General features: G+C 47.6%; 1 protein-coding gene across 1 annotated transcript in view; it reads right to left on the reverse strand.

The window, feature by feature from the left end:
• The window catches only part of LOC125225066 (NBAS subunit of NRZ tethering complex-like), a 77407-nt gene that overhangs the window by 22038 nt on the left and 32557 nt on the right, over positions 1-22812 (reverse strand). Inside the window, 10 exon segments of the mRNA XM_048128583.1 lie at positions 4703-4890; positions 5813-5973; positions 6980-7135; positions 7325-7512; positions 8495-8694; positions 14600-14823; positions 15616-15713; positions 20652-20766; positions 21620-21862; positions 22433-22565. Of these exon segments, the coding sequence (XP_047984540.1) occupies positions 4703-4890; positions 5813-5973; positions 6980-7135; positions 7325-7512; positions 8495-8694; positions 14600-14823; positions 15616-15713; positions 20652-20766; positions 21620-21862; positions 22433-22565 (1706 nt within the window).

Below are 22812 nucleotides of genomic sequence, written 5' to 3' on the forward strand. Positions count from 1 at the left end.
CCCTTGAGCAAGCCGTCTATTTCCCAGTGTTGCTTGTCGATTTCCGTCCATTTTGACTTCAGAATGTTAAGATTGTCCTCTAGTTCCCACCTTTCGCTGTTTACGCCGACATTTATTTTTGACATCGCTCGATCGATTGCCTTGAAGTTGCATTCTTGTTTGTTAAGAAGTTGAATGACGCTGTCCGAACCAGATTCCATGTTTTCCAAAAAATCTGTAAGATCAAATCTGACTGTGCTCTTCGCGTCAGTTAGTTTTTGCATCAAGTTCAGCATGTCCGCCTTAGTGACGTCATACATAGCTTTAGTTTTCGTGTAAATATCTTCCTGGAAGTAGTTAATGTTCTTGTCCTCGATTTCCTTTTCAAGGACCCCATGTTGGTTCTCGAAGTCACCCCATAAGGCGTCGAGAGAAGTTATCCGCTTGGTTAAGTAGTCACGAGTTTTCCTGCCTGCCGAATCCTTTTTGTAGTTGACACACAATGCCTTGATGTTCTCAAAGCAGGTTTGCTGTTGTTGAAGTTTAGTCATGATGAGTTTGTCGTTAGAAGGAAGTTGAAAGTTGATCTTGAAGTGAGTTAAGTTGTTCAAGTTAGGCTTGACTTTGTAGTAAGTTGAGCCTGAAGTTGCTGTTAGTTAATTTGAAGTTGCACCCCCGCCGGCGTTTTTTCAAGCACCCCGACGGCAGATAATTAGTTGCTAGTTTTGAAGATCCAGATTCCTGCGCGTCTTCTGATCCTCGTGTAGTTGATGACTGTATCACCGGTGGTTCTGTGTGGCGTCCTTTCCTTCCACCGGTAATCAGAGCTTCTGCACTTTAAATACGATATTTGTGCCTTCTCAATTTTACTGGGGAGACCCGCTTGTGGGAGGCCAGCAAACCGATTCACTATCGTACTAAGTAACAAAAACACTATTACCTTTTTGAGATTCCAGGACACGCAGAGGCTCGAAGGACCATTTAATGTACGGGCCAGTTAGTCCGTACACTTGCTTGAGATGGTTGAGTGCGTTGAGAGATGATGAAGAGATGGAGTTATGTTATACTGGTTTATTTCACCTTAAAATGGTTACACTAGGCAACTTAATTGGCAGTTCCTTTAGTTGATGATTATCGTAAGAGAGCTAGGTACGCACTAAATTTACCTTTACTTAAAATAATAAATTACGGCTCGGCCTTAAGTAGGTTGCAGCGTAAACGGAAAAATGTGCAGTTGCTAGACTGTACAAAATAAGTCCAGCAGGCGTAGCACACTAGTTGGATAAAGCCTGGGGGACTTTGACAACTAATCTCAAAGCGTCTGGCATCTGACCTTCCAACCCGAAGGGTAACTAAGTACAAACGTATTATTCCTCATGATGTAATTTTTTTTTTTTAAGTTTATTCAAGGTTTACCAACAATTATTTACACCAATGCTTTACATAAACTCACATGCGCAATATTCTAGAAAAGTGTAATAATCACTTACAGGCAAACTCCACATGCAAATACCTCATGTAATTTTGAAAGTAATAACGAGGGTAGGTAACAATTGAGGCTTATATAATACTGCTGAAAGTCATATAGAACATACTTCAACTTTATATTATAAATATAATATGTATAATACCCGTACTAATTTATCCGTAACGCTAACGACTATACAGTAGAAAAATTGCCATGCTCAGTCTCTCGCTCTATAGTAATTATAATTTATAGTATAGTATACTCACACTGTAGAAGTAGTGAGTGAGCCACACGGTGTAGAGCGTGTGCACCGGTAGAGGCAGGCGGAAGGCCGGGGGTAGAGTCCGCAGCAGCTTGTGACCACGCTGTCTCTGCTCTACAGTACACTATACTCACACTGTAGAAGTAGTGAGTGAGCCACACGGTGTAGAGCGTGTGCACCGGTAGAGGCAGGCGGAAGGCCGGGGGTAGAGTCCGCAGCAGCTTGTGACCACGCTGTCTCTGCTCTACAGTACACTATACTCACACTGTAGAAGTAGTGAGTGAGTCACACGGTGTAGAGCGTGTGCACCGGTAGAGGCAGGCGGAAGGCCGGGGGTAGAGTCCGCAGCAGCTTGTGACCACGCTGTCTCTGCTCTACAGTACACTATACTCACACTGTAGAAGTAGTGAGTGAGCCACACGGTGTAGAGCGTGTGCACCGGTAGAGGCAGGCGGAAGGCCGGGGGTAGAGTCCGCAGCAGCTTGTGACCACGCTGTCTCTGCTCTACAGTACACTATACTTACACTGTAGAAGTAGTGAGTGAGCCACACGGTGTAGAGCGTGTGCACCGGTAGAGGCAGGCGGAAAGCCGGGGGTAGAGTCCGCAGCAGCTTGTGACCACGCTGTCTCTGCTCTACAGTACACTATACTCACACTGTAGAAGTAGTGAGTGAGCCACACGGTGTAGAGCGTGTGCACCGGTAGAGGCAGGCGGAAGGCCGGGGGTAGAGTCCGCAGCAGCTTGTGACCACGCTGTCTCTGCTCTACAGTACACTATACTCACACTGTAGAAGTAGTGAGTGAGCCACACGGTGTAGAGCGTGTGCACCGGTAGAGGCAGGCGGAAGGCCGCGGGTAGAGTCCGCAGCAGCTTGTGACCACGCTGTCTCTGCTCTACAGTACACTATACTCACACTGTAGAAGTAGTGAGTGAGCCACACGGTGTAGAGCGTGTGCACCGGTAGAGGCAGGCGGAAGGCCGGGGGTAGAGTCCGCAGCAGCTTGTGACCACGCTGTCTCTGCTCTACAGTACACTATACTCACACTGTAGAAGTAGTGAGTGAGCCACACGGTGTAGAGCGTGTGCACCGGTAGAGGCAGGCGGAAGGCCGGGGGTAGAGTCCGCAGCAGCTTGTGACCACGCTGTCTCTGCTCTACAGTACACTATACTCACACTGTAGAAGTAGTGAGTGAGCCACACGGTGTAGAGCGTGTGCACCGGTAGAGGCAGGCGGAAGGCCGGGGGTAGAGTCCGCAGCAGCTTGTGACCACGCTGTCTCTGCTCTACAGTACACTATACTCACACTGTAGAAGTAGTGAGTGAGCCACACGGTGTAGAGCGTGTGCACCGGTAGAGGCAGGCGGAAGGCCGGGGGTAGAGTCCGCAGCAGCTTGTGACCACGCTGTCTCTGCTCTACAGTACACTATACTCACACTGTAGAAGTAGTGAGTGAGCCACACGGTGTAGAGCGTGTGCACCGGTAGAGGCAGGCGGAAGGCCGCGGGTAGAGTCCGCAGCAGCTTGTGACCACGCTGTCTCTGCTCTACAGTACACTATACTCACACTGTAGAAGTAGTGAGTGAGCCACACGGTGTAGAGCGTGTGCACCGGTAGAGGCAGGCGGAAGGCCGGGGGTAGAGTCCGCAGCAGCTTGTGACCACGCTGTCTCTGCTCTACAGTACACTATACTCACACTGTAGAAGTAGTGAGTGAGCCACACGGTGTAGAGCGTGTGCACCGGTAGAGGCAGGCGGAAGGCCGGGGGTAGAGTCCGCAGCAGCTTGTGACCACGCTGTCTCTGCTCTACAGTACACTATACTCACACTGTAGAAGTAGTGAGTGAGCCACACGGTGTAGAGCGTGTGCACCGGTAGAGGCAGGCGGAAGGCCGGGGGTAGAGTCCGCAGCAGCTTGTGACCACGCTGTCTCTGCTCTACAGTACACTATACTCACACTGTAGAAGTAGTGAGTGAGCCACACGGTGTAGAGCGTGTGCACCGGTAGAGGCAGGCGGAAGGCCGGGGGTAGAGTCCGCAGCAGCTTGTGACCACGCTGTCTCTGCTCTACAGTACACTATACTCACACTGTAGAAGTAGTGAGTGAGCCACACGGTGTAGAGCGTGTGCACCGGTAGAGGCAGGCGGAAGGCCGGGGGTAGAGTCCGCAGCAGCTTGTGACCACGCTGTCTCTGCTCTACAGTACACTATACTCACACTGTAGAAGTAGTGAGTGAGCCACACGGTGTAGAGCGTGTGCACCGGTAGAGGCAGGCGGAAGGCCGGGGGTAGAGTCCGCAGCAGCTTGTGACCACGCTGTCTCTGCTCTACAGTACACTATACTCACACTGTAGAAGTAGTGAGTGAGCCACACGGTGTAGAGCGTGTGCACCGGTAGAGGCAGGCGGAAGGCCGCGGGTAGAGTCCGCAGCAGCTTGTGACCACGCTGTCTCTGCTCTACAGTACACTATACTCACACTGTAGAAGTAGTGAGTGAGCCACACGGTGTAGAGCGTGTGCACCGGTAGAGGCAGGCGGAAGGCCGGGGGTAGAGTCCGCAGCAGCTTGTGACCACGCTGTCTCTGCTCTACAGTACACTATACTCACACTGTAGAAGTAGTGAGTGAGCCACACGGTGTAGAGCGTGTGCACCGGTAGAGGCAGGCGGAAGGCCGGGGTAGAGTCCGCAGCAGCTTGTGACCACGCTGTCTCTGCTCTACAGTACACTATACTCACACTGTAGAAGTAGTGAGTGAGCCACACGGTGTAGAGCGTGTGCACCGGTAGAGGCAGGCGGAAGGCCGGGGGTAGAGTCCGCATCAGCTTGTGACCACGCTGTCTCTGCTCTACAGTACACTATACTCACACTGTAGAAGTAGTGAGTGAGCCACACGGTGTAGAGCGTGTGCACCGGTAGAGGCAGGCGGAAGGCCGGGGGTAGAGTCCGCAGCAGCTTGTGACCACGCTGTCTCTGCTCTACAGTACACTATACTCACACTGTAGAAGTAGTGAGTGAGCCACACGGTGTAGAGCGTATGCACCGGTAGAGGCAGGCGGAAGGCCGGGGGTAGAGTCCGCAGCAGCTTGGTGACCATGCCGGCGGTCTCTGGTCGCATCACGGAGAGTATGTGCGAGGTGAACTCTGCTTCCGAAGCGGGTTCTAGAAGGATCTTGTAGTCCAACTCTGAAATAATGTATTTGGAAAATTTGTTAAATGTTATTGCAGCGAGATTTATACATAGCTACTAAAGTCGGAGGCTAAGATCCACTTCGGGTCGCTGAGCCGTCGCAGTAAGCAAGTAAGTACTAAATAATAAACCATATTATGGTCGGTGCATTAAGTTAGCGTTCTGTGATCTTAGATTAGGAAAGAACCATTATACCAAAGACGTATACGAAAAAACGCACCTCGGAATCATCAAGACTTATATATAGGTACGATCGCCTAGATGGCGCTACACTTTTAGATGATTCTCGGCTAGATGGCGCTAATAAAAGTATAAGCCAAATTGTCAAAACTGAGGTTCAAAGGTACCTTTATTTATTATTATTTAGTAAGTGTGAGCAGTGCGAAACCTTCAAGAGTTCCAAATAATAAATAATAAAATAAAATAAATAAATATAAATATTATAGGACATTCTTACACAGATTAACTGAGGCCCACGGTAAGCTCAAAAAGGCTTGTGTTGTGGGTACTCAGACAACGATATATATAATATATAAATACTTATATACATAGAAAACATCCATGACTCGGGAACAAATATCTGTGCTCATCACACAAATAAATGCCCTCACCGGGATTCGAACCCGGGACCGCGGCGTAGCAGGCAGGGTCCAATAATCCATACTTAATGTTATAAATGGGAATGTGTGTTATGTGTGTGTATCGTTTGTTTGTTCGTCTTTCATGGCAAAACAAAGCGACGAACTGACGTGATTTAGTGAAGACAGTGGAAGGGGTGGAGAGTGACATAGGCTACTTTTTGTCTCTTTCTAACTCTCCACTTCCATAAAATGGGGGGTTTGTACGGAGCATTCCGCAATTTTTGTACTTAACGCGAGCGAAGCCGCGGGAAAAAGCTAGTACAAAAATAGATGTTACCATTCGAAGCAGCCTTGACTTTCTTCAGCAGTTTGATGTGTTCAGCCGCCGTCAGGCCCCAGAGTAACGGTTTCTCGTCCACATTCTTGAGTATTGTGAAGAAGTTTATTAAAGCATGGTGGTTGGAACCGGTGATCTTGGGCCAGAGACCTTCGCAGATACTGAAAAATGTAAGATATATACGGAAAAATGAATATTTCTATCTGTTTGTGTAGTAAGTACAAACAATTATACATACAATTACGCCTATATCCGCTAATATAAAGGGGTAGACAGAGCACATGAACCTACTCAAGTCTCAGTGCCACTCTTGGCAAAAGGGATTGAAAGAAAACGAAACTGTGACATTGCAGTGACAGGTTGCCAGCCTCTTGTCTACGCCACAATATAACCCATATTCCACAGTCGACTTCTACAACACCCACGGGAAGAAAGGGGATGGAGAAATTCTTAACCCGTCACCACACGGCCAATATTATTAACTGAAATAAACACCATTAAAGTACAACTAGGGAACAAATCAAATTATTTTATTGAATATTTTTTCTCGGCCACCAGTGGGCCTTGCCGTTTTTTCTTTCGTGTATGATATCTATTTCAATTTATAATCATTAAAGTAATTAAACACAAAAATAAAAAATAAAAACTGACTGACTGACTGACATATCAACGCACAGCCGAAGTCGCTGGTCCTAGAGATTCCAAATTTGGCACGTAGGTTCCTTGTAAGGTGTAGAGGAGCACTAAAAAAGTATTTTCAAAATTCACATCCTAAGGGGGTGAAATGGGGCACAAAACTTCAATTTTTGAACAAGATTACTTTCAGTACGCGGGCGAAGCCGCGGGGAAAAGCTAGTTAAACACAAAAATGACTTACCGAGTATGAGTGGTAGCGTCGCCGCAAGGCACACTCGGCAGTAAGCTGGCGAGTGTGGGGTCGCTGTCCGCATGCTGCAGCCACACTTCTAGCGCGTCCAGGGGCCCGTTTCTCGAAAGGTACAAGCCTTGTATTACAAGTGCGCGAACTGTCAAATCGTATGGGTTGTCATGGAAACACACTTGTAATACAAGGCTTGTACCTTTCGAGAAACGGGCCCCAGGTCGTATTTGGAGGCTAGGGAACACGCCAACTCCAGGTGCTCGGAACACAATAATGTCATGTCTCACCGAGTATGAGTGGTAGCGTCGCCGCAAGGCACACTGGACAGTAAGCTGGCGAGTGTGGGGTCGCTGTCCGCGTGCTGCAGCCACACTTCTAAAGCGTCCAGGTCGTATTTGGAGGCTAGGGAACACGCCAACTCCAGGTGCTCGGGGTTTGGTGACCTGCAAGTCCAGAAACAAAATGAAACATACAGTTTATCAATTATAAATTCATTATACGCGATTTAATCCGTTTCCATAGTTTTATTTCATGAGTAACTATCGCGGTAACCGAAGACAATATTGACCACTTGTAAATTATAACTTGTAACTTCGAGAAATGGGCCTTGCTATTCAGGTGTGGTATATTACCTGGCGAGTCTGTAGACGATCTCCTGCCGGTAGTCAGGGTCTGCGGAGAACAGTAAGCCGTTGACGTTGACGCCTAAAGCCTTGATCTGTTCGACCTCGCCGCAGCCGCTGAGCTTGGCGAGGCAGCGCCGGATCACTTCCATCTGCTCGTCGGACGCCGTCTGCCCTTCGAGAGTCATTCGGGCTAGCTGAAAGATAAAGTTTGGTTCTTTAGAACTTGGTCAAATATGCACCAGATTCTATATTATCCTAGTAACCTACCCACCTTTTTTCGATTAATGTAGGTATTGCTTATCGTAAGCAAGAACGATATAACACGGGTCTGACAAAGCCACAAAAAGGCGTACCCCTGAAATATATGGGCCTTTTAGGCTTAAAACTAGATGGCGCTATTCGCAGCCTGGAAGTGGCCAAAATCATATTTTTGAAAACTACATTACCTATCCACAACACATTAGCTACCTTTATTACCTATAGGCACTTTGGAAACAACATTACCTAGCTTTGAATACCGTCTAGGTCATTATAATATCAACGAACCTGCTTCGGTTTAGGAAGATAAACGTTAATATCCCTCAGCTCGGCTGTGGAACATTCGAGAACGTTCGCGAACAGAGCCACCGCAGCTTCCATAAGCGAGAGTTGCGCGCTGAGCGCAGCAAGCAGGCTACTAGCGCTGTGTCTTATGTTTTTCCCATCACGGGACAATGGTGTTCCGGACCTTTGGGATGCGTGCGCGGTAAGCCAACGCGTAGAGGCCCTTTTGACACGTTAATGAAATGTAAGGGGTACACCGAGCGGATGTTGCCCTTGCCCGTATCATGGGACACACGCAGAGGCAGCACCCGCCAGGGTGTATGGACTATTTGAGAATTAATGGAATCTAAAATGAACTAGGCTATAAAGTGATGGACTAAATACTGGGCTATAAGATAAAAACCGGACGCCTGCCTAATAAGTTACTTATTATTATCTAACCTGCTTGGGTTTAGTAAGGTAGACGTTGTCCCTGAGCTCGGGCGCGGAACATTCGAGAACGTTCGCGTACAGAGCGGCGCTGACCGCGGTGCGAGAGTGACGTAGCTTCCAGACGCGAGAGTCGCGCGCTGAGCGCAGCAGGCTCGCCACGCTGAGAGCTGTGTCTTTGTTTATAACTTATTATTATCTAACCTGCTTGGGTTTGGTAAGGTAGACGTTGTCCCTGAGCTCGGGCGCGGAACATTCGAGAACGTTCGCGTACAGAGCGGCGCTGACCGCGGCGCGGGAGTGGCGCAGCTTCCAGAGCCGAGAGTCGCGCGCTGAGCGCAGCAGGCACGCCACGCTGAGAGCTGTGTCTTTGTTTAGGAGCTCTTCGGCGACTTTTTGGACCACTGTGGAGAAAATATTACATTGTTAGATTGTAGATGGACAGATCAGTTTGAGCCTCTTTGGACAGAATACACTTGCAATGCGAAAAACCCCTAAGTCGGCACTTTGTTGTCGACTGTCGAGCGGATCGATCGCAAAGTACACAAGTAAAACCTGTGGCGTCACAACAAGTAAATATTAACACTTTCGCTACCAAGAACCCGACTGTCGGGCACACCGCTCGTAGAAGCGTAGCCGATTACATGGGTTTCCCCGTATGTAGCGAAAATGTCGTAGCGCCGCGTAGAGCCCGGTTTAGAAAGTGTTAAACATATAACATGGCACTAAACCTCATATTTATTGGAATAATTAATATAAATAAACTAGTACCCAGTCCCAACATCTTCTGTGGTCGCAGGTGTTATAGCGTGCTTGATTACTAAACTTATATATAATACTTTGTACTCTGAAGTGGCGGAGGTATGTTGTTCCAGCAGCCGCTTGCCATGTACGTAAAGCTCCAACGAAAAGTACACTGTACACTGCAATTATGAGCACCGAGTGGCCTATAAATGTGTATATTTATATTTATATTTATTTATATTTATTTATTCATACAACATACAAGCTTACAGTATTAAAACCAAGACGCTTACATGCTACATAATTTACAATTTACTTACACAAAAACAAATACATATTTAAACATTACACACTTAAATTTAAAAACATATATAACCCAGTCAAAAATGACCCTGGGGAGTCAAAAAATACGTCAACCTGAGGCTGTTCGACTGAAAGTTGATTTAGGAGTGAGAGTGCCCGATTGGTGGGAGCATTACCAGCTTGCCGCGTGCGCACCCCGCCTGCGGCAAACAGTCTTCTTCTGCGTCGTGGCGGCAGAGCGCCACCCTCACTGGCACCAGGTACACACGTTCTCGGCGCCTGAGCTAGCAGTCCTATCCGCTCAAGCACCTTACTGTTATTAATTCTATTACGCAACAGGTTATAGTAATGCATTACTAATAACATTTTCCGCCGTAGTTCTAGAGTATCAAGTCCTACCATTCCAGACACAAATAATGAGGGAAAAAGTAGTGGGTAGTATCCGTACGTCCTTTTGTAGACATAACGGGCAAACTTTCTCTGTATCCTTTCCACCATGAGAGAATACTTTGCTTCATGAGGATCCCAGATACATGCACCAAACTCCAACCTACTACGAACATACGCATTGTACAGAGTCATTGCCACTTTAGGATTCTGAAACTGCGACGCAGTTCGCATGATAAAACCTAGCATTTTATTAGCACGCTTACAGATCTCAGTTATATGCGCACGGAAATCTAAATGTGATTCTAAGGTCAAACCAAGATCGCGGACCACATCGACCCTCTCTAGTGGTACCCCTAGCAGATGATATGACGAGGGGGTTTTAGCTGCACGTGCTCTGGAGAATGAAATCAGCTTACATTTAGTGACATTAAAGGAAAGCCGATTTGCAATACTCCAGGCCGCAACATTGCTAATGTCACGCTGTAGCGCTTCACAGTCTGCCATATGCTGCACGCTTCTAAACAGCTTTAGGTCATCCGCGAATAGAAGGCACTCTGCGGTGGATATCACATCAGGTAAATCATTTATCATGATGTTAAATAAAGTAGGACCCAAGGTGCTGCCCTGGCTTACTCCTGATCGCGTGTAGTATGGTACTGTTTGGCATCCATCCATCTGGACAAACTGACTGCGGTTGCGTAAGTAGTTGGAGAGGAACCTCAGAAGCTTTGGTGTAAATCCCAAAGCAGAGCACTTCTGTAGCAAAATGTCATTACTAACCAGGTCAAAAGCTTTGCGGAAATCGAAGTAAGCCGAATCTACCTGGTGGCCCAGTTCCATTTGCGACATAATGTAATCAACATACACAATAAGGTTAGTAGTGGTCGAACGGCCTTTCCGAAATCCATGCTGGGAGTCAGCCAAGCTCACTGCAATCTGCCGGCTAATATGTCTTTCGATCATCGTCTCAAACAGCTTCGCAAAAACTGAAAGAACCGCTATTGGTCGATACTCGGTAACTTCTGATAGATTTCCTCCTTTGGGTACTGGTGTCACGCGAGAAATTTTCCACCTTGCTGGATATTGGCTAGATGCTATGCTAATATTAAATATGTGTAGCAAGGGGACCTCTAGTGCAGATATGCAATCTTTAACAAGGTAAGGAGGAATTCCATCAGGACCGGCAGATGAACGAGCCCTAAGCTTTTTGGCAGCGCCGCGAAGTTCCGACTCAGACAGGCTTTCTAAAGAAATATGAGCCGCATCACGAGTATTTCTGCTTGATGCTGCTTGCGACGACGCTTCCTCAGGATCTAACTTAGGCACATCATTCAGAAACACTGAAGCAAAGTATGAAGCAAAGGCATCGGCTGCTTCTTGCCCAACCACTGACTTTCCCGCATATTTATACTCCTTACAGGTGGACCTTTTTTTAGCTTTGGACTTTACATAGGTCCAAAATGATGCAGGGTCTTGGCCTATATTATGCTCCACTCGGTTGATATATTGACGATAGGCGTCATCAATTAACATTTTGACATGAGACCTGTAGTACCTGAAAAGCTCTCTGTTAAACTCTTCACCTTTCTCCTTGTACCGCTTTAAATGAAAATACTTATATTTAATGTTCCGTATTATGTCAGCTGTATACCAAGAAGGATAAGTGTAGCGAGAAGCTTTGAACGGTGGCTTGCAAGGGACATTATTCGTGATGCACGCATACAACTTTGTATAAAATACATCGACGGCGGTATCCACATTATTTTCTGCTAAGACTTCTGACCAGTCAATGTTTGCAATATCAGAATACAAGGTAACAAAATCAGCCTTGCGAAAGTTCCATTTAGGGGCAAAGTTGTTATCATAGGCTGGAGTTGGAGGCTGTTTAGAGGGTATGGCTCCTCGTGGCACCGACAGTGTCACCTCTAGCGGAGGATGATGCTCGTCAATTGGTACCAATGGCTCCACATCATCAGTCACACTCACTCTTTCAGGTTGTAAACCAGTTAAAACTAGATCTAGAACTCTCCCATGAGCATTTTCTACACCATTAAACTGGTTCAATTTACAAAATTCAACGAATTCATTAAATTGATTTCTTACGTTTAAACTACAGGAATACAAATTAAAATCCCCTATCAAAAGTATGTCTAAATCTGGGTATTTACAGACAACATTTTCTAGACAAGCCAAAACACTTAGATATTGATTGTCTTTATAGTTAGGTGGGAGATAGACTACACAGCATAAGAATTTTACAATTTTACTTTGCACTATCGCTATAATTATCTCCATGTAATCTTCAAGACCATCAATATCCACTATGCGATGTACAGAAAAGCAATTTCGGACAGCCAGCAAGACGCCACCCCACCCTGCGTCTCCCGGGCGATCCTTCCTTAATACATCATACTCATGCGGGAACAGCTCGCAGTCCATAACTGAACTAGTGAGAAACGTCTCTGTAAGTGCAATAATTTCACTAGAACACGTTAACATATTATTATAAAATGAGTTAGTTTTTGATCGCAACCCACGCACGTTTTGATAATAAATGCAAATATTTTTAAGCTTATTATTTAGTTTACGCTTGCTTTTGCGATTTCCTTCCTTGGGTACGAAAAAATCTCCACGGCTTAACACAAATGTCCTCAGCCCACCTGGCTGGATCCATAACGCGCTCAGCAAGGGGACGAAGGAACGCTGAGCTTGAAAGACGCATAGCTACCTTTGGGATTGAGTGCCTGAACCGTGCAAGTATTCTCACCACATATATTTTCCAAGTGCGCACGAACTTGTTCAGCTGTAGTACCAAGCTTTAGGTAGTAAACGTGGATAAGACTCGGCCTTTCGGCTGCTTCTAGTTGCGTCGCGCCAGGAATTGCCGTACCTCTAGTCACCCCTGGGGACTTATTACGCGATCGGCGCTTCCTCCGCACTTCTGTAAACTCGCCTTCTTGGTCTTCTTGAGCACTGTTTTCAGGTGTTTCCGTTACAATTTGTTTTCCCTGCTCGTGCGTGGCGGGTGCGCAAGTTGTTGTTTCGTTTTCGCGCCTTTCAGATGGTCCTAGTTTTGGTTGCGCTGGCGGATATGATTGAGGTAACTGCGCAGGCTTTTTGGTAGGAACGTGTTTTAGCAAATCTTTAGTCACAGGACTCTGCTTGTTGGGGCTCCTAGAGGCCTCGGTGTTGACAGTTGGCGTCCTTGTTGCGCAATCATTCAACCTCAAATTTATTTTATCTTCAAGTGCACTTACTTTAGAAGTAAGTAGCAGAACTCTTTGATTTAGGGCCACAAGTTGATCCCTGACCGCATTGCTAATTATATCTGTCAGGCGCTCATTTATTACGTACTGCATTTCTTCGCGTATCATTGTTCTTAAGCTTCGCAGACAAATGGTATCATCTTCAGCCTCGCTAGACAGATCATTTGAGTTAAATTTACTTCCTTGTCGCCGGCGACACGTGACATTTCCGAGAGAATTTATTGCGGATTGATTGAGACAAAATGAATTCGTAATATCAGAGTTATCAAACTGATCAGAGGACGGTAATCTGGCCGTTGTGTCGACGGCCGCCGGTCTTACGGGAGTATTAGTGTTATCACCCCCCTTAGGCTGCCTGCAGACACATTCTTGACATCTCCAAGAGCTTTTTTCTGTCTCTGTCATGCTAGAAAACCGATCATTCGGAACTCCTGCACAAATAAGATCATATGTCATTGTGCATGTGCCACATTTTAGAGATTCCATAGTATTTACAGTAATAAAACAGCCAGAGCATGTTGTTTGTGCCATTTTGAGATAATAAGATTATCAGAATCCAATAGTTAACTGCAGATAGTAACGCAAATGACTCACTCGGCGCCGCACGGCGTGTGGTGGGAGAGTAGCAGCGGGCGAGCGCGGAGCGGGCGGGGCGCTCGCGCTTTGGACCGGAGTAGTAGTGCAGCGCTGTCTGCGCTACTAGATGCACGACGCTAGCAGCCCGACGCACGCCGAAGTTTGACGAAGCTCGAGGTCGGCGATCTCCGCTCGCTGATATCACAAACTTTGCCGTTGCGATTTTAAACTTCAAACTTCACACCGTGATTACTCGAACTGCAGTAGTTGTATAGAAAAACTAATTGGACCAGCAGATAGCTTGTTACGTGCCGCAAATTTTAATATGCATCACTTGTTGAACTGTGAGCATTTAATATTTATTTTGGTTTAAAGTTCTTGAGAGTGCAAACACGTACGTCTTTACTGTAACACGGTCGGTTCTCTCCTATACGCAGCCGCTTGCCATGTACTTAAAGCTCCAACGAAAAGTACACTGTACACTGCAATTATGAGCACCGAGTGGCCTATAAATGTGTATACCTTCCCCCTCTAGCTGTGGCGAGTTGTTGTCGAGACAGTTCTGCACGTAGTACCACTTGAGCACGGCCTGGGCCTGGCTCTGCTCGTGGTGGTGTAGTCAGGAGCCGTGTCTATGTTATATACTTTGTACTCTGTACTCTGAAAAGGCGGAGGAATGTTGTTCCAGCAGCCGCTTGCCATGTACTTAAAGCTCCAACGAAAAGTACACTGTACACTGCAATTATGAGAACCGAGTGACCTATAAATGTGTATACCTTCCCCCTCTAGCTGTGGTGAGCTGTTGTCGAGACAGTTCTGCACGTAGTACCACTCGAGCTCGGCCTGGGCCTGGCTCTGCTCGTGGTGGTGTAGTCAGGAGCCGTGTCTATGTTATATACTTTGTACTCTGTACTCTGAAGTGGCGGAGGAATGTTGTTCCAGCAGCCGCTTGCCATGTACTTAAAGCTCCAACGAAAAGTACACTGTACACTGCAATTATGAGCACCGAGTGACCTATAAATGTGTATACCTTCCCCCTCTAGCTGCGGCGAGCTGTTGTCGAGACAGTTCTGCACGTAGTACCACTTGAGCACGGCCTGAGCCTGGCTCTGCTCGTGGGGACTGGGCACGCTGAAGGTGGAGTAGGTGTAGTACGAGTCGGAGGTCTTGTGCTCGGGGTACAGGGTTCGGTAGAACTCCTGGCAGTAGATGGAGTGGTCTGACGCGTCGGTTGGCTGGGGTTTTGTGTCACCGCTACAACAATATAAATAGTATGTCCATTTAACTTACATAGTAAGTAGTGGTATCTTATTATTGTTCATGGATTAACTAGAAATACTATTTGAAAACAATTGTACCTAGTTTAGCATGTGTTTAGCATGGCTGGTGTGAAGTTGAGTGATAGGATCAGAAATAGCGTGATAAGAGAGAAGTGTGGAGTGGATGTAGATGTGGTGACAAAGATTGAGATGGGTATGTTGAGGTGGTTCGGGCATGTAGAGAGGCTGGATGAGAGGAGAGTAACGAAGAAAGTATATGAAAAAAGAGTGGAAGGGTCAGTTGGAAGTGGAAGACCTAGGCGAACTTTTCTTGTTCAAATCGGGGAAATATTGCAAAAAGGCCAGGTCAGAAGTACTCGAAACCGACGAGCGTGTATGAGAAACGTTATGAAAGTGTGTGAAGCGAAAGTGATTTGTCAGGATCGTAGTAAATGGAAATCCGTGATCTCTGCCTACCCCTCTGGGAAACAGGCGTGATTGTATGTATGTATGTATGTACCTAGTTTGCGCCCTAATAAATATTTTTTTTAATCTGAAATGCGTATCATTGAAAGTTAAATTCTGATCTTTAAAAGCAGTTCCATTTCATTAAAAAGTTAGTTTAAGAGAGCAAATTAACATCTATAAATATAACAATTTTTTTTTTATTCGCAACATAAAATATGAATTACTGTTGGATCAGAACTAGGTACTAAAATATACATAGCTAAAAAAACCAAAGTGGCTTTCCAAAATCAATGCACGAATCTGGTACTCAGCTACTCACCCTCCGGAGAACTTGTTTTGGAAGGTATCCAGCAGGTAGTTGAACAGCGGCACCTTTTTCTCCACCGCAGCCACCAGGTCCTTCTTCTCTATCACGGGCTACAAACACATAAAATATTAATTTAATAATTTCAAATAATTCAAACCATATTTCTAGAACCGGTATTATATGTACTATATCTCAGAAACAAACTACAACATAGGTTCAACATTTCGTCGTAAACAATTAGTACTTTTTTACGATATTTAGCTGAGTTTTTTTATGGTGGCGGCGTGCACACTGCACAGGTCTCGTGAGCAAGGACTAAGAATACGGGCGAGCTTTGCTCATGTGTGGATGAAGAAGGGTTCACATTGGTGGAAAAGAAGAGCAAGGCGCGCAGAGCGGCTCGCAAGACTATGTGTGGCTCTGCGGAACCGGTGAATTCTGGTCTACGGATTGCCACACCGAGTAAGGCGCTCTACGTGTCTCGCCTGCATTACTCCGCCTTGGCTGACGAGGTGGTGGACTACGTTCGCCGGAAGACTGGCTACACGCTGAGGGTGCAACAGCTGCAGTCGCGTCACTACGTGCACTTCAGCTCGTTCGTTGTGCGCGTGCCGCGGCCGCTGCAGCACACCATCGCGAGCGCAGACTTCTGGCCGAAAGGTGTGGTTTTTCGGCGGTTCCGGGGCAACCTGCCAAATCCCACACCGGGGCAAACGACGCAACGGAGCCACGCTGTGACGTCATCGCCCAAATCCATTGTTTAATTTTATTTTTATTATTTCCTTTATTTATTTTGCTTCTTAGGTTAAGCTTTTTATAATATGAATATAAAAGTAAAATACAAAAACACATACAAAACAATATAAAAAACATATAAACACATTATAAAAAACCTAACCTAGGGTGCCGCCAGCAGCGGGGCAGGGCCCAAGCTGCCGGTGGTTAGGGCTGCAGAGAGAGGAACCGTCGGACTATCCGCGCCGTGTCCAAGATCACCGCCTTCTGCATCTGGCCCTTGATCCAGCCACCTAGCGAGAGTCTCTTAAGATGTTGATCGAGACTCTTCGCTATGAGACCGTTCGCTGAAACGACTATCGGAACAATGATCGTTGAATCAACATCCCACATGGCGGTTATCTCGTGAGCCAAGTCTAGGTACTTACTGGACTTGTCCTTCTCGGCTTTCACGAGATTCTCATCATGGGGGATGGTGATGTCAACGAGCACGGCCCGGCGTTGCGGTCGATCTATTATCACAATGTCAGGCTTATTGGCTACAATAGTCCTGTCAGTGATAATAGATCGATCCCAATAGAGCGTGGCACGACCATTTTCAAGAACTGGCGCAGGCAAGTACTTGTAGTACGGTACTTCGCGGTCCACAAGGCCGTATTGAAGAGCAAGTTGCTGGTGAATAATCCTGGCTACGAGATTATGTCTGTGCAGGTACTCGCCGTTAGCAAGATGAGAACAACCGGAAATGATATGCCTGAGTGACTCTCCGGGACGGCGGCATGCCCGACAAATGTCGACCGTACCGTCCTTCAGGATATATTTCCGGTAGTTGTTCGTCATCATAACTTCGTCCGCAATTGCACAGGCAAAACCCTCGGTTTCTCCGAAGAGGTCCCCAAATCGTAACCAGTTCACCGATGCGAGCAGGTCTACATCGGGTCCCGTGAGGGCCTTGTAGAACCGCCCATGTAGCTGCTTGCTCTCCCATACCGCCTTGCGGTCCGCAGTACTTAGTACCACAGGTTTGCGCCAGTTCTCTTTCGCCAAGGAGAGCGGCGTGAGGTTTCCGTCAACTGCCACCACATCACGATGCATCCCACACTCGTTGTTAAGGAAGTAATTCCTGAGATTGTACACCTCACGGTTGTGGAGATCTTTGGCGTTTAGGAAGCCTCGACCTCCGCACTTCCGTGGGATGTACAATCTCATAACAGACGAGCGCGGGTGTAACATACGATGTGTGGTAAGCAGTGAACGGACCCTCCGATCCAGGGCGTCCAGCTCAGTCTGGGTCCACCGTAGTATGCCAAAGGAGTATGTGAGTAGAGGCATTACCCAGGCGTTAAAGGCGCGCACTTTGTTGCCTCCTGACAAAAGACTGTTAAGGACTTTTGTGAGCCGACTGAAAAAGCGCTCCTTCACCGACCGTCTAATGCCAACATCCTCAATACCCAACGACTGTGACATACCAAGGTACTTATAGGTTTCTGATTCAGAGATAGATCTGAACGACATCGTCTCAGAAAGTTGTAAATTTTCTGAATTTACAACCTCCCCCCGCTGTACATGCATAACCGCACACTTATCGACACCAAACTCCATTCTGATGGCGGTACTGAAAACTTCTGTGGTTTTCAATAGCACCATCAGGTCTTGGGCGTTCGGTGCAAATAGTTTGAGATCGTCCATGTACAGAAGGTGAGAGATGACTTCACCCTCTCTCCGAAGCCGGCAACCTAGCCCAGAATCCTTCAGCAGCGTGCTGAGGGGATTCAGAGCTAGGCAGAACCATAATGGACTCAAACTGTCACCCTGGAATATTCCTCGCTCAATCCTTATGAAGTCCTGCGGGCCAGGGGGGTCATCCCTGCCTCCTGGTTGACGAAGGACTGTGGTCCACTGCCTCATACATGCAGCCAGGAAGGATATTAAAGCTGCATCAAGTTTATACAGCTCCAATACCCTTCTCAGCCATGAATGAGGCACCGAATCATAGGCCTTCTTATAGTCAATCCAAGCGGCCGAGATGGCTCCCTTGTTCCGCCGAACTTGTTGGCAGATGGTCATGTCTATGAGGAGGAGCTCTTTAGTACCACGGGACCCAACCCTACATCCATTTTGAGCGGGAGCCAGAATGTTGTTAGCGACAATATGCGCGTTAATTTTTGCTCTCAAAATGGATGTAAGGAGCTTGTAAAGTGTAGGCAAGCACGTAATGGGTCTGTAGTTTTTTGCTTCCGTGGTACTACCGGACTTATAGAGCAGGAAAGTAACACCAGTTGTTAGGGAAGGTGGGAGAGAACCAAGATCGAGGGCTTGTTGAAATTGCGTTGCCAAACGCGAGTGCGAGCATCGAAACCATTTTAGCCAGAAGTTGTGCAATCCGTCCGGTCCAGGACTTTTCCAGTTCTGGGCCGTACGGGTAGCACAACTTACGTCGTCGGGGCTGATGGTGATAGCCCCCATAGGCTCGATGTTCTCGCACTCACGTTCGACAACAGCCATCCACTCGCCCTCCGTGTGCTCAACGGGCACCGACCAGATGCTACGCCAGAAATCAGACATGGCAGTAGCATCCGGTAGCCGCACGTCGGACACACGAGGGTCGGTTTCCTCCCACCTTCGGTATACTTTCCTTTGGTCGCTTTGAAAAAGACGATTCTGCTGGAATCGGTCCACACGCTTTCTGTAGCGGCGAATACGGCTTGCCCATGCATAGACTTTCTGCTTCAGGAAGTCGATGCGCTCTGTGACATTGGCCAAATAGTCGCGGGGCCTGATGCCCGTCCCCGCGAACGCCTGGTTCACAAAGCGCATTACTCGGGGGCGATTATTACCCCCTCTGAAGCAGATCAGCTTTGCAATGAGAGTCCTAAACGAGTTGATACGACGCTCGATCCGTACTTGCCATGCAGGGACACCTCCGGCGGTCCTAGTTGCACGGTCAGCGTCCGGAAACTTGACTCGAGCAACACGGCACGCCGCGATGGCCCCGCAGTACATGATCGAGTGTGTATCATCTAGATCTTTACTAGTCCGCATATATGGATCTAGTAAAGCATTTAAGGCTCCTATTAGCGCTAGATTGCGTCTATTCATGGGCAGACGTGGTAATCGTGGCCTAGGGTTGTTTGTGGAGCGATACTGCGTAATCGCCTCTTCCAAAGACCTCCTCAGTTGCTCATTGGCAGGCTCACTCTCGCTCTGACTCGCGAAGTCCCCGCCGTCGTTACCGGAATCAACCCGCGGCGCCTCCGGTGCCAGGTCGGGTTCGGGCACCGGGTCCGGCGACATGGCGGGCAAATCCGCCCCGAGGCGGGGTCCGCGCGAGTAGCGAGAGCCTCCTGGCGAAGCCGATCAAGTGTGGCGTCATCCAACCGCTTTGACCGCTGAATGACACGCACCTGATCCGACAGTCGCTGCTCCGATACGGTGGTGGTGGGTTCAAGCGTCTGAAACAGAAGCAGCATTCTTGAACGATACGCGGACAGCCTAGTTCCCCCCTCTGTAGCCCCATAGTACGCTCGCATGACATTCTCGTTCATCAACTGAGACCATCTCATGCGGCGCACTACACCACCGGCAGCGGGAGCCGTGGGCGGGGCAGGATGTCCCGCAGGCCCCAAGCGTGCCGGCAGCGGTGGCCGCCCTCGTCGCGCAGGTGGTCGTGGCGGCGGCGGCGGCGGCCCGCTCTCGTCGCTCGACTCGCTGGTGTCGGCCGCGGTAGCGAACTCGTCGCTCGACGGCGGTTGCGAGGAGACGGACGAGGCGGGCGAGGGTGGTGGGCGTGCGCTTTGTAGAACCGCTGATTGTCCGCGTGTTTTGCTTCTTGTGATCATTCCGTGATATTTGTCTTGTCGTACATGTCGATAATTTTTATGAAATATACCCAATACAAGTTTGGTCACATGTAGAACTGACTTGGGTTCTGGTTTCCATAAAAAGTAACTCAAAAATCAACATGTAAATACAAAATATCCAAAAAAAATTAAGAGAGATTAGCAAAACATGTTTGTAGTTGACAGCGTCATTTTTTTTTTTTTTTTTTTTTTGTTCTCTTTATTTTCTCTCTTTTTTGTTATCTAAGTTTCGTGACGCATTGGTTTTACTGTAATGTCATGTAAACATGTTTTTACTAATAAATAAATAAATAAATAAATAAATAAATGTGCATATCTGCCGCCATCGGTGTTCCTTTAGTCGCCTTATACGACACCCACGGGACGAGATGGGGTGGTGCTATTCTTATTTGATGCCGGCACCACGCAGCACTTTTGCGGCATTTTACTCATCGTAGATAGAAAGTGACTTACAGTAGTGATAGCGTCAACAAATTCATCGTCCGTTGAAGGCCAGCGCTCCACAAGGCTGGCGTGTTCGCGCGCCGCCGCCGCCGTCTGCTGCAGACCCTCCAGCTCTAGCGATAATCTGTTAAAAATTATACGTTCTATGAAATAGTCCAGTTTAGGTGCATTATTTTTAAGAATTCTCTTTTATCTTGTATGGACACTTTAGCTACATGGGCTAATAGTGGGACGACCGTACCGCAGCGGAGTATAGCGGGACTACATTTCGCTTCATAAACAATTTACACACTCAACTATCCCGTAAAATATCTTAGCCTTCAGCAGGCCTAGCACATGATGGCCGCGGGAGTATGTCGCCGCGAGATAGATGACACGTCTTTGTCTAATTGTATTAATGACATAAGGACAGGTAGTCTATCTCGCGGCGACATACTCCCGCGGCCATCATGTGCTAGGCCTGCAGGTCAGCATACTTCGCCACATGAGCTAACAGTGAAGCGACATGCGGGCGTAGCACTCTAGTTTGATAAACTGTATTGCATCTGCGTCCCTATCGCACTTACAAGTAGTGCGAAAAGGATGGCCTGACGTTATATTGTTTATCATGCGACCATGCTTGCCTGCCTGAATGCAATGTATAGGGTGTACCATCCTATACTGACTCACTTATCTATTTCCTCAATATTTTAAGACTCAGCATACGCCGCGGCCGCCGCATACAGCACCCTGGAGGTGGAGCAACAGTGGTACAATGCAGTGACTAGTGTACATAATACCTTACCGGCGACTCACCTATTTCTCAAAATCTCTTCAATATTTTTGGATCAGCATACGTCGCCGCTGCCACGTAATACAGTGCCTTCCTAGCGTTAGTATCCGCATGAGCATGCACGCTCTTCGCGACATGAGCGAGCAGTGGAACAACAGTCGTACAGTGCGACTAGGGTGTACATAATACCTTCCCAATGACTCACCTATCTTTTAATATCTGTTCGATATCCTTCGGGTCGGCATATGTAGCCGCGGCCGCATACAGCGCTCTCCTCGCATCAGTGTCGGCATGAGCATGCGCGCTCTTGGCGACGTGCGCAAGCAGCGGCGCGGCGGGAGCGCACCGAAGCGCGGCGAGGCGGCGCGCGGCGGCGGCGGCGGCGGCGCAGCCCCCCGCGCCCGCGGCGACGGCGGCCGACGCTACTAGTTGAAGTACTTGGCCTTCCCTGAGGATTTATTACTTTTATTAATCCACTTTCAGTCTTAAGGCTCCGATTTAAACTTAGAGCAGGAGGACGATTTTTGAATCTCGCATACGGGACTTTGTCACTAAAATACCGGTTGAAAACGGTGACTTGCTTATTATTTTCGGTGTCAATTTTCTGAATTCAAACGCGTGAGACTCAAAAATCGGCCCGCAGGTTCGCAACGAGAGCAGAACGAGAGCAGGTTCGCGTCGGTTGTTAAAGAGTCCGGAAAAGAGTAGGGATATTCCGTTTATTAAAATGTTATATGAATGTTATGAATGTTTTATCGAATGTACCCGGCCACGAAGGTTCTCAGAAGTGCTCTAGTGTGTACCCATAGTGCAAGGTTTGCTTATTTTAAGGCTAGGTTGATTTGTGTAAGATGTCTGCCCCCTTTTTAGGGTTCCGTAGTCAACTAGGAACCCTTATAGTTTCGCCATGTCTGTCTGTCCGTCCGTCCGCGGATAATCTCAGTGACCGTTCTCAGTGACCTTTTTGTCTCTTTCTAACGCGAGCGAAGCCGCGGGCAAAAGCTAGTTATTGTATTACCTGGCATGATCATCGTCGCCAGCGACGCGCAACAGCTTGGCTAGCTTCAGCAGCTTGCTGCTCGCCATATAAGCATTCGGGTCAGACTGTAGACACTTCTCGATGAGGGTCAGTCGGTCTTCGCACAGGCGGACTAAAATTATATAAGGCTTTCAATAAACAATAATAACAAATGAAAACTTACCCCCTTATTCATAGACGTACACTAAAGTTATCAAGCCGATAAAGTTCGTTCGTCCCTTTCTATCACACCAATCGGAAAGGGACAAACGAACTTTGTCGGCTTATTATGCATTATGAATTAGAAAATATTGTCGCTCCCGTATATCTCTTTTTACATTCAGAAACGCCTTTGGTGGGACCAGTAGGCCTAGCACATG

This window comes from Leguminivora glycinivorella, chromosome 4, assembly GCF_023078275.1.
Source record: "Leguminivora glycinivorella isolate SPB_JAAS2020 chromosome 4, LegGlyc_1.1, whole genome shotgun sequence".
Lineage (NCBI taxonomy): Eukaryota > Metazoa > Arthropoda > Insecta > Lepidoptera > Tortricidae > Leguminivora > Leguminivora glycinivorella.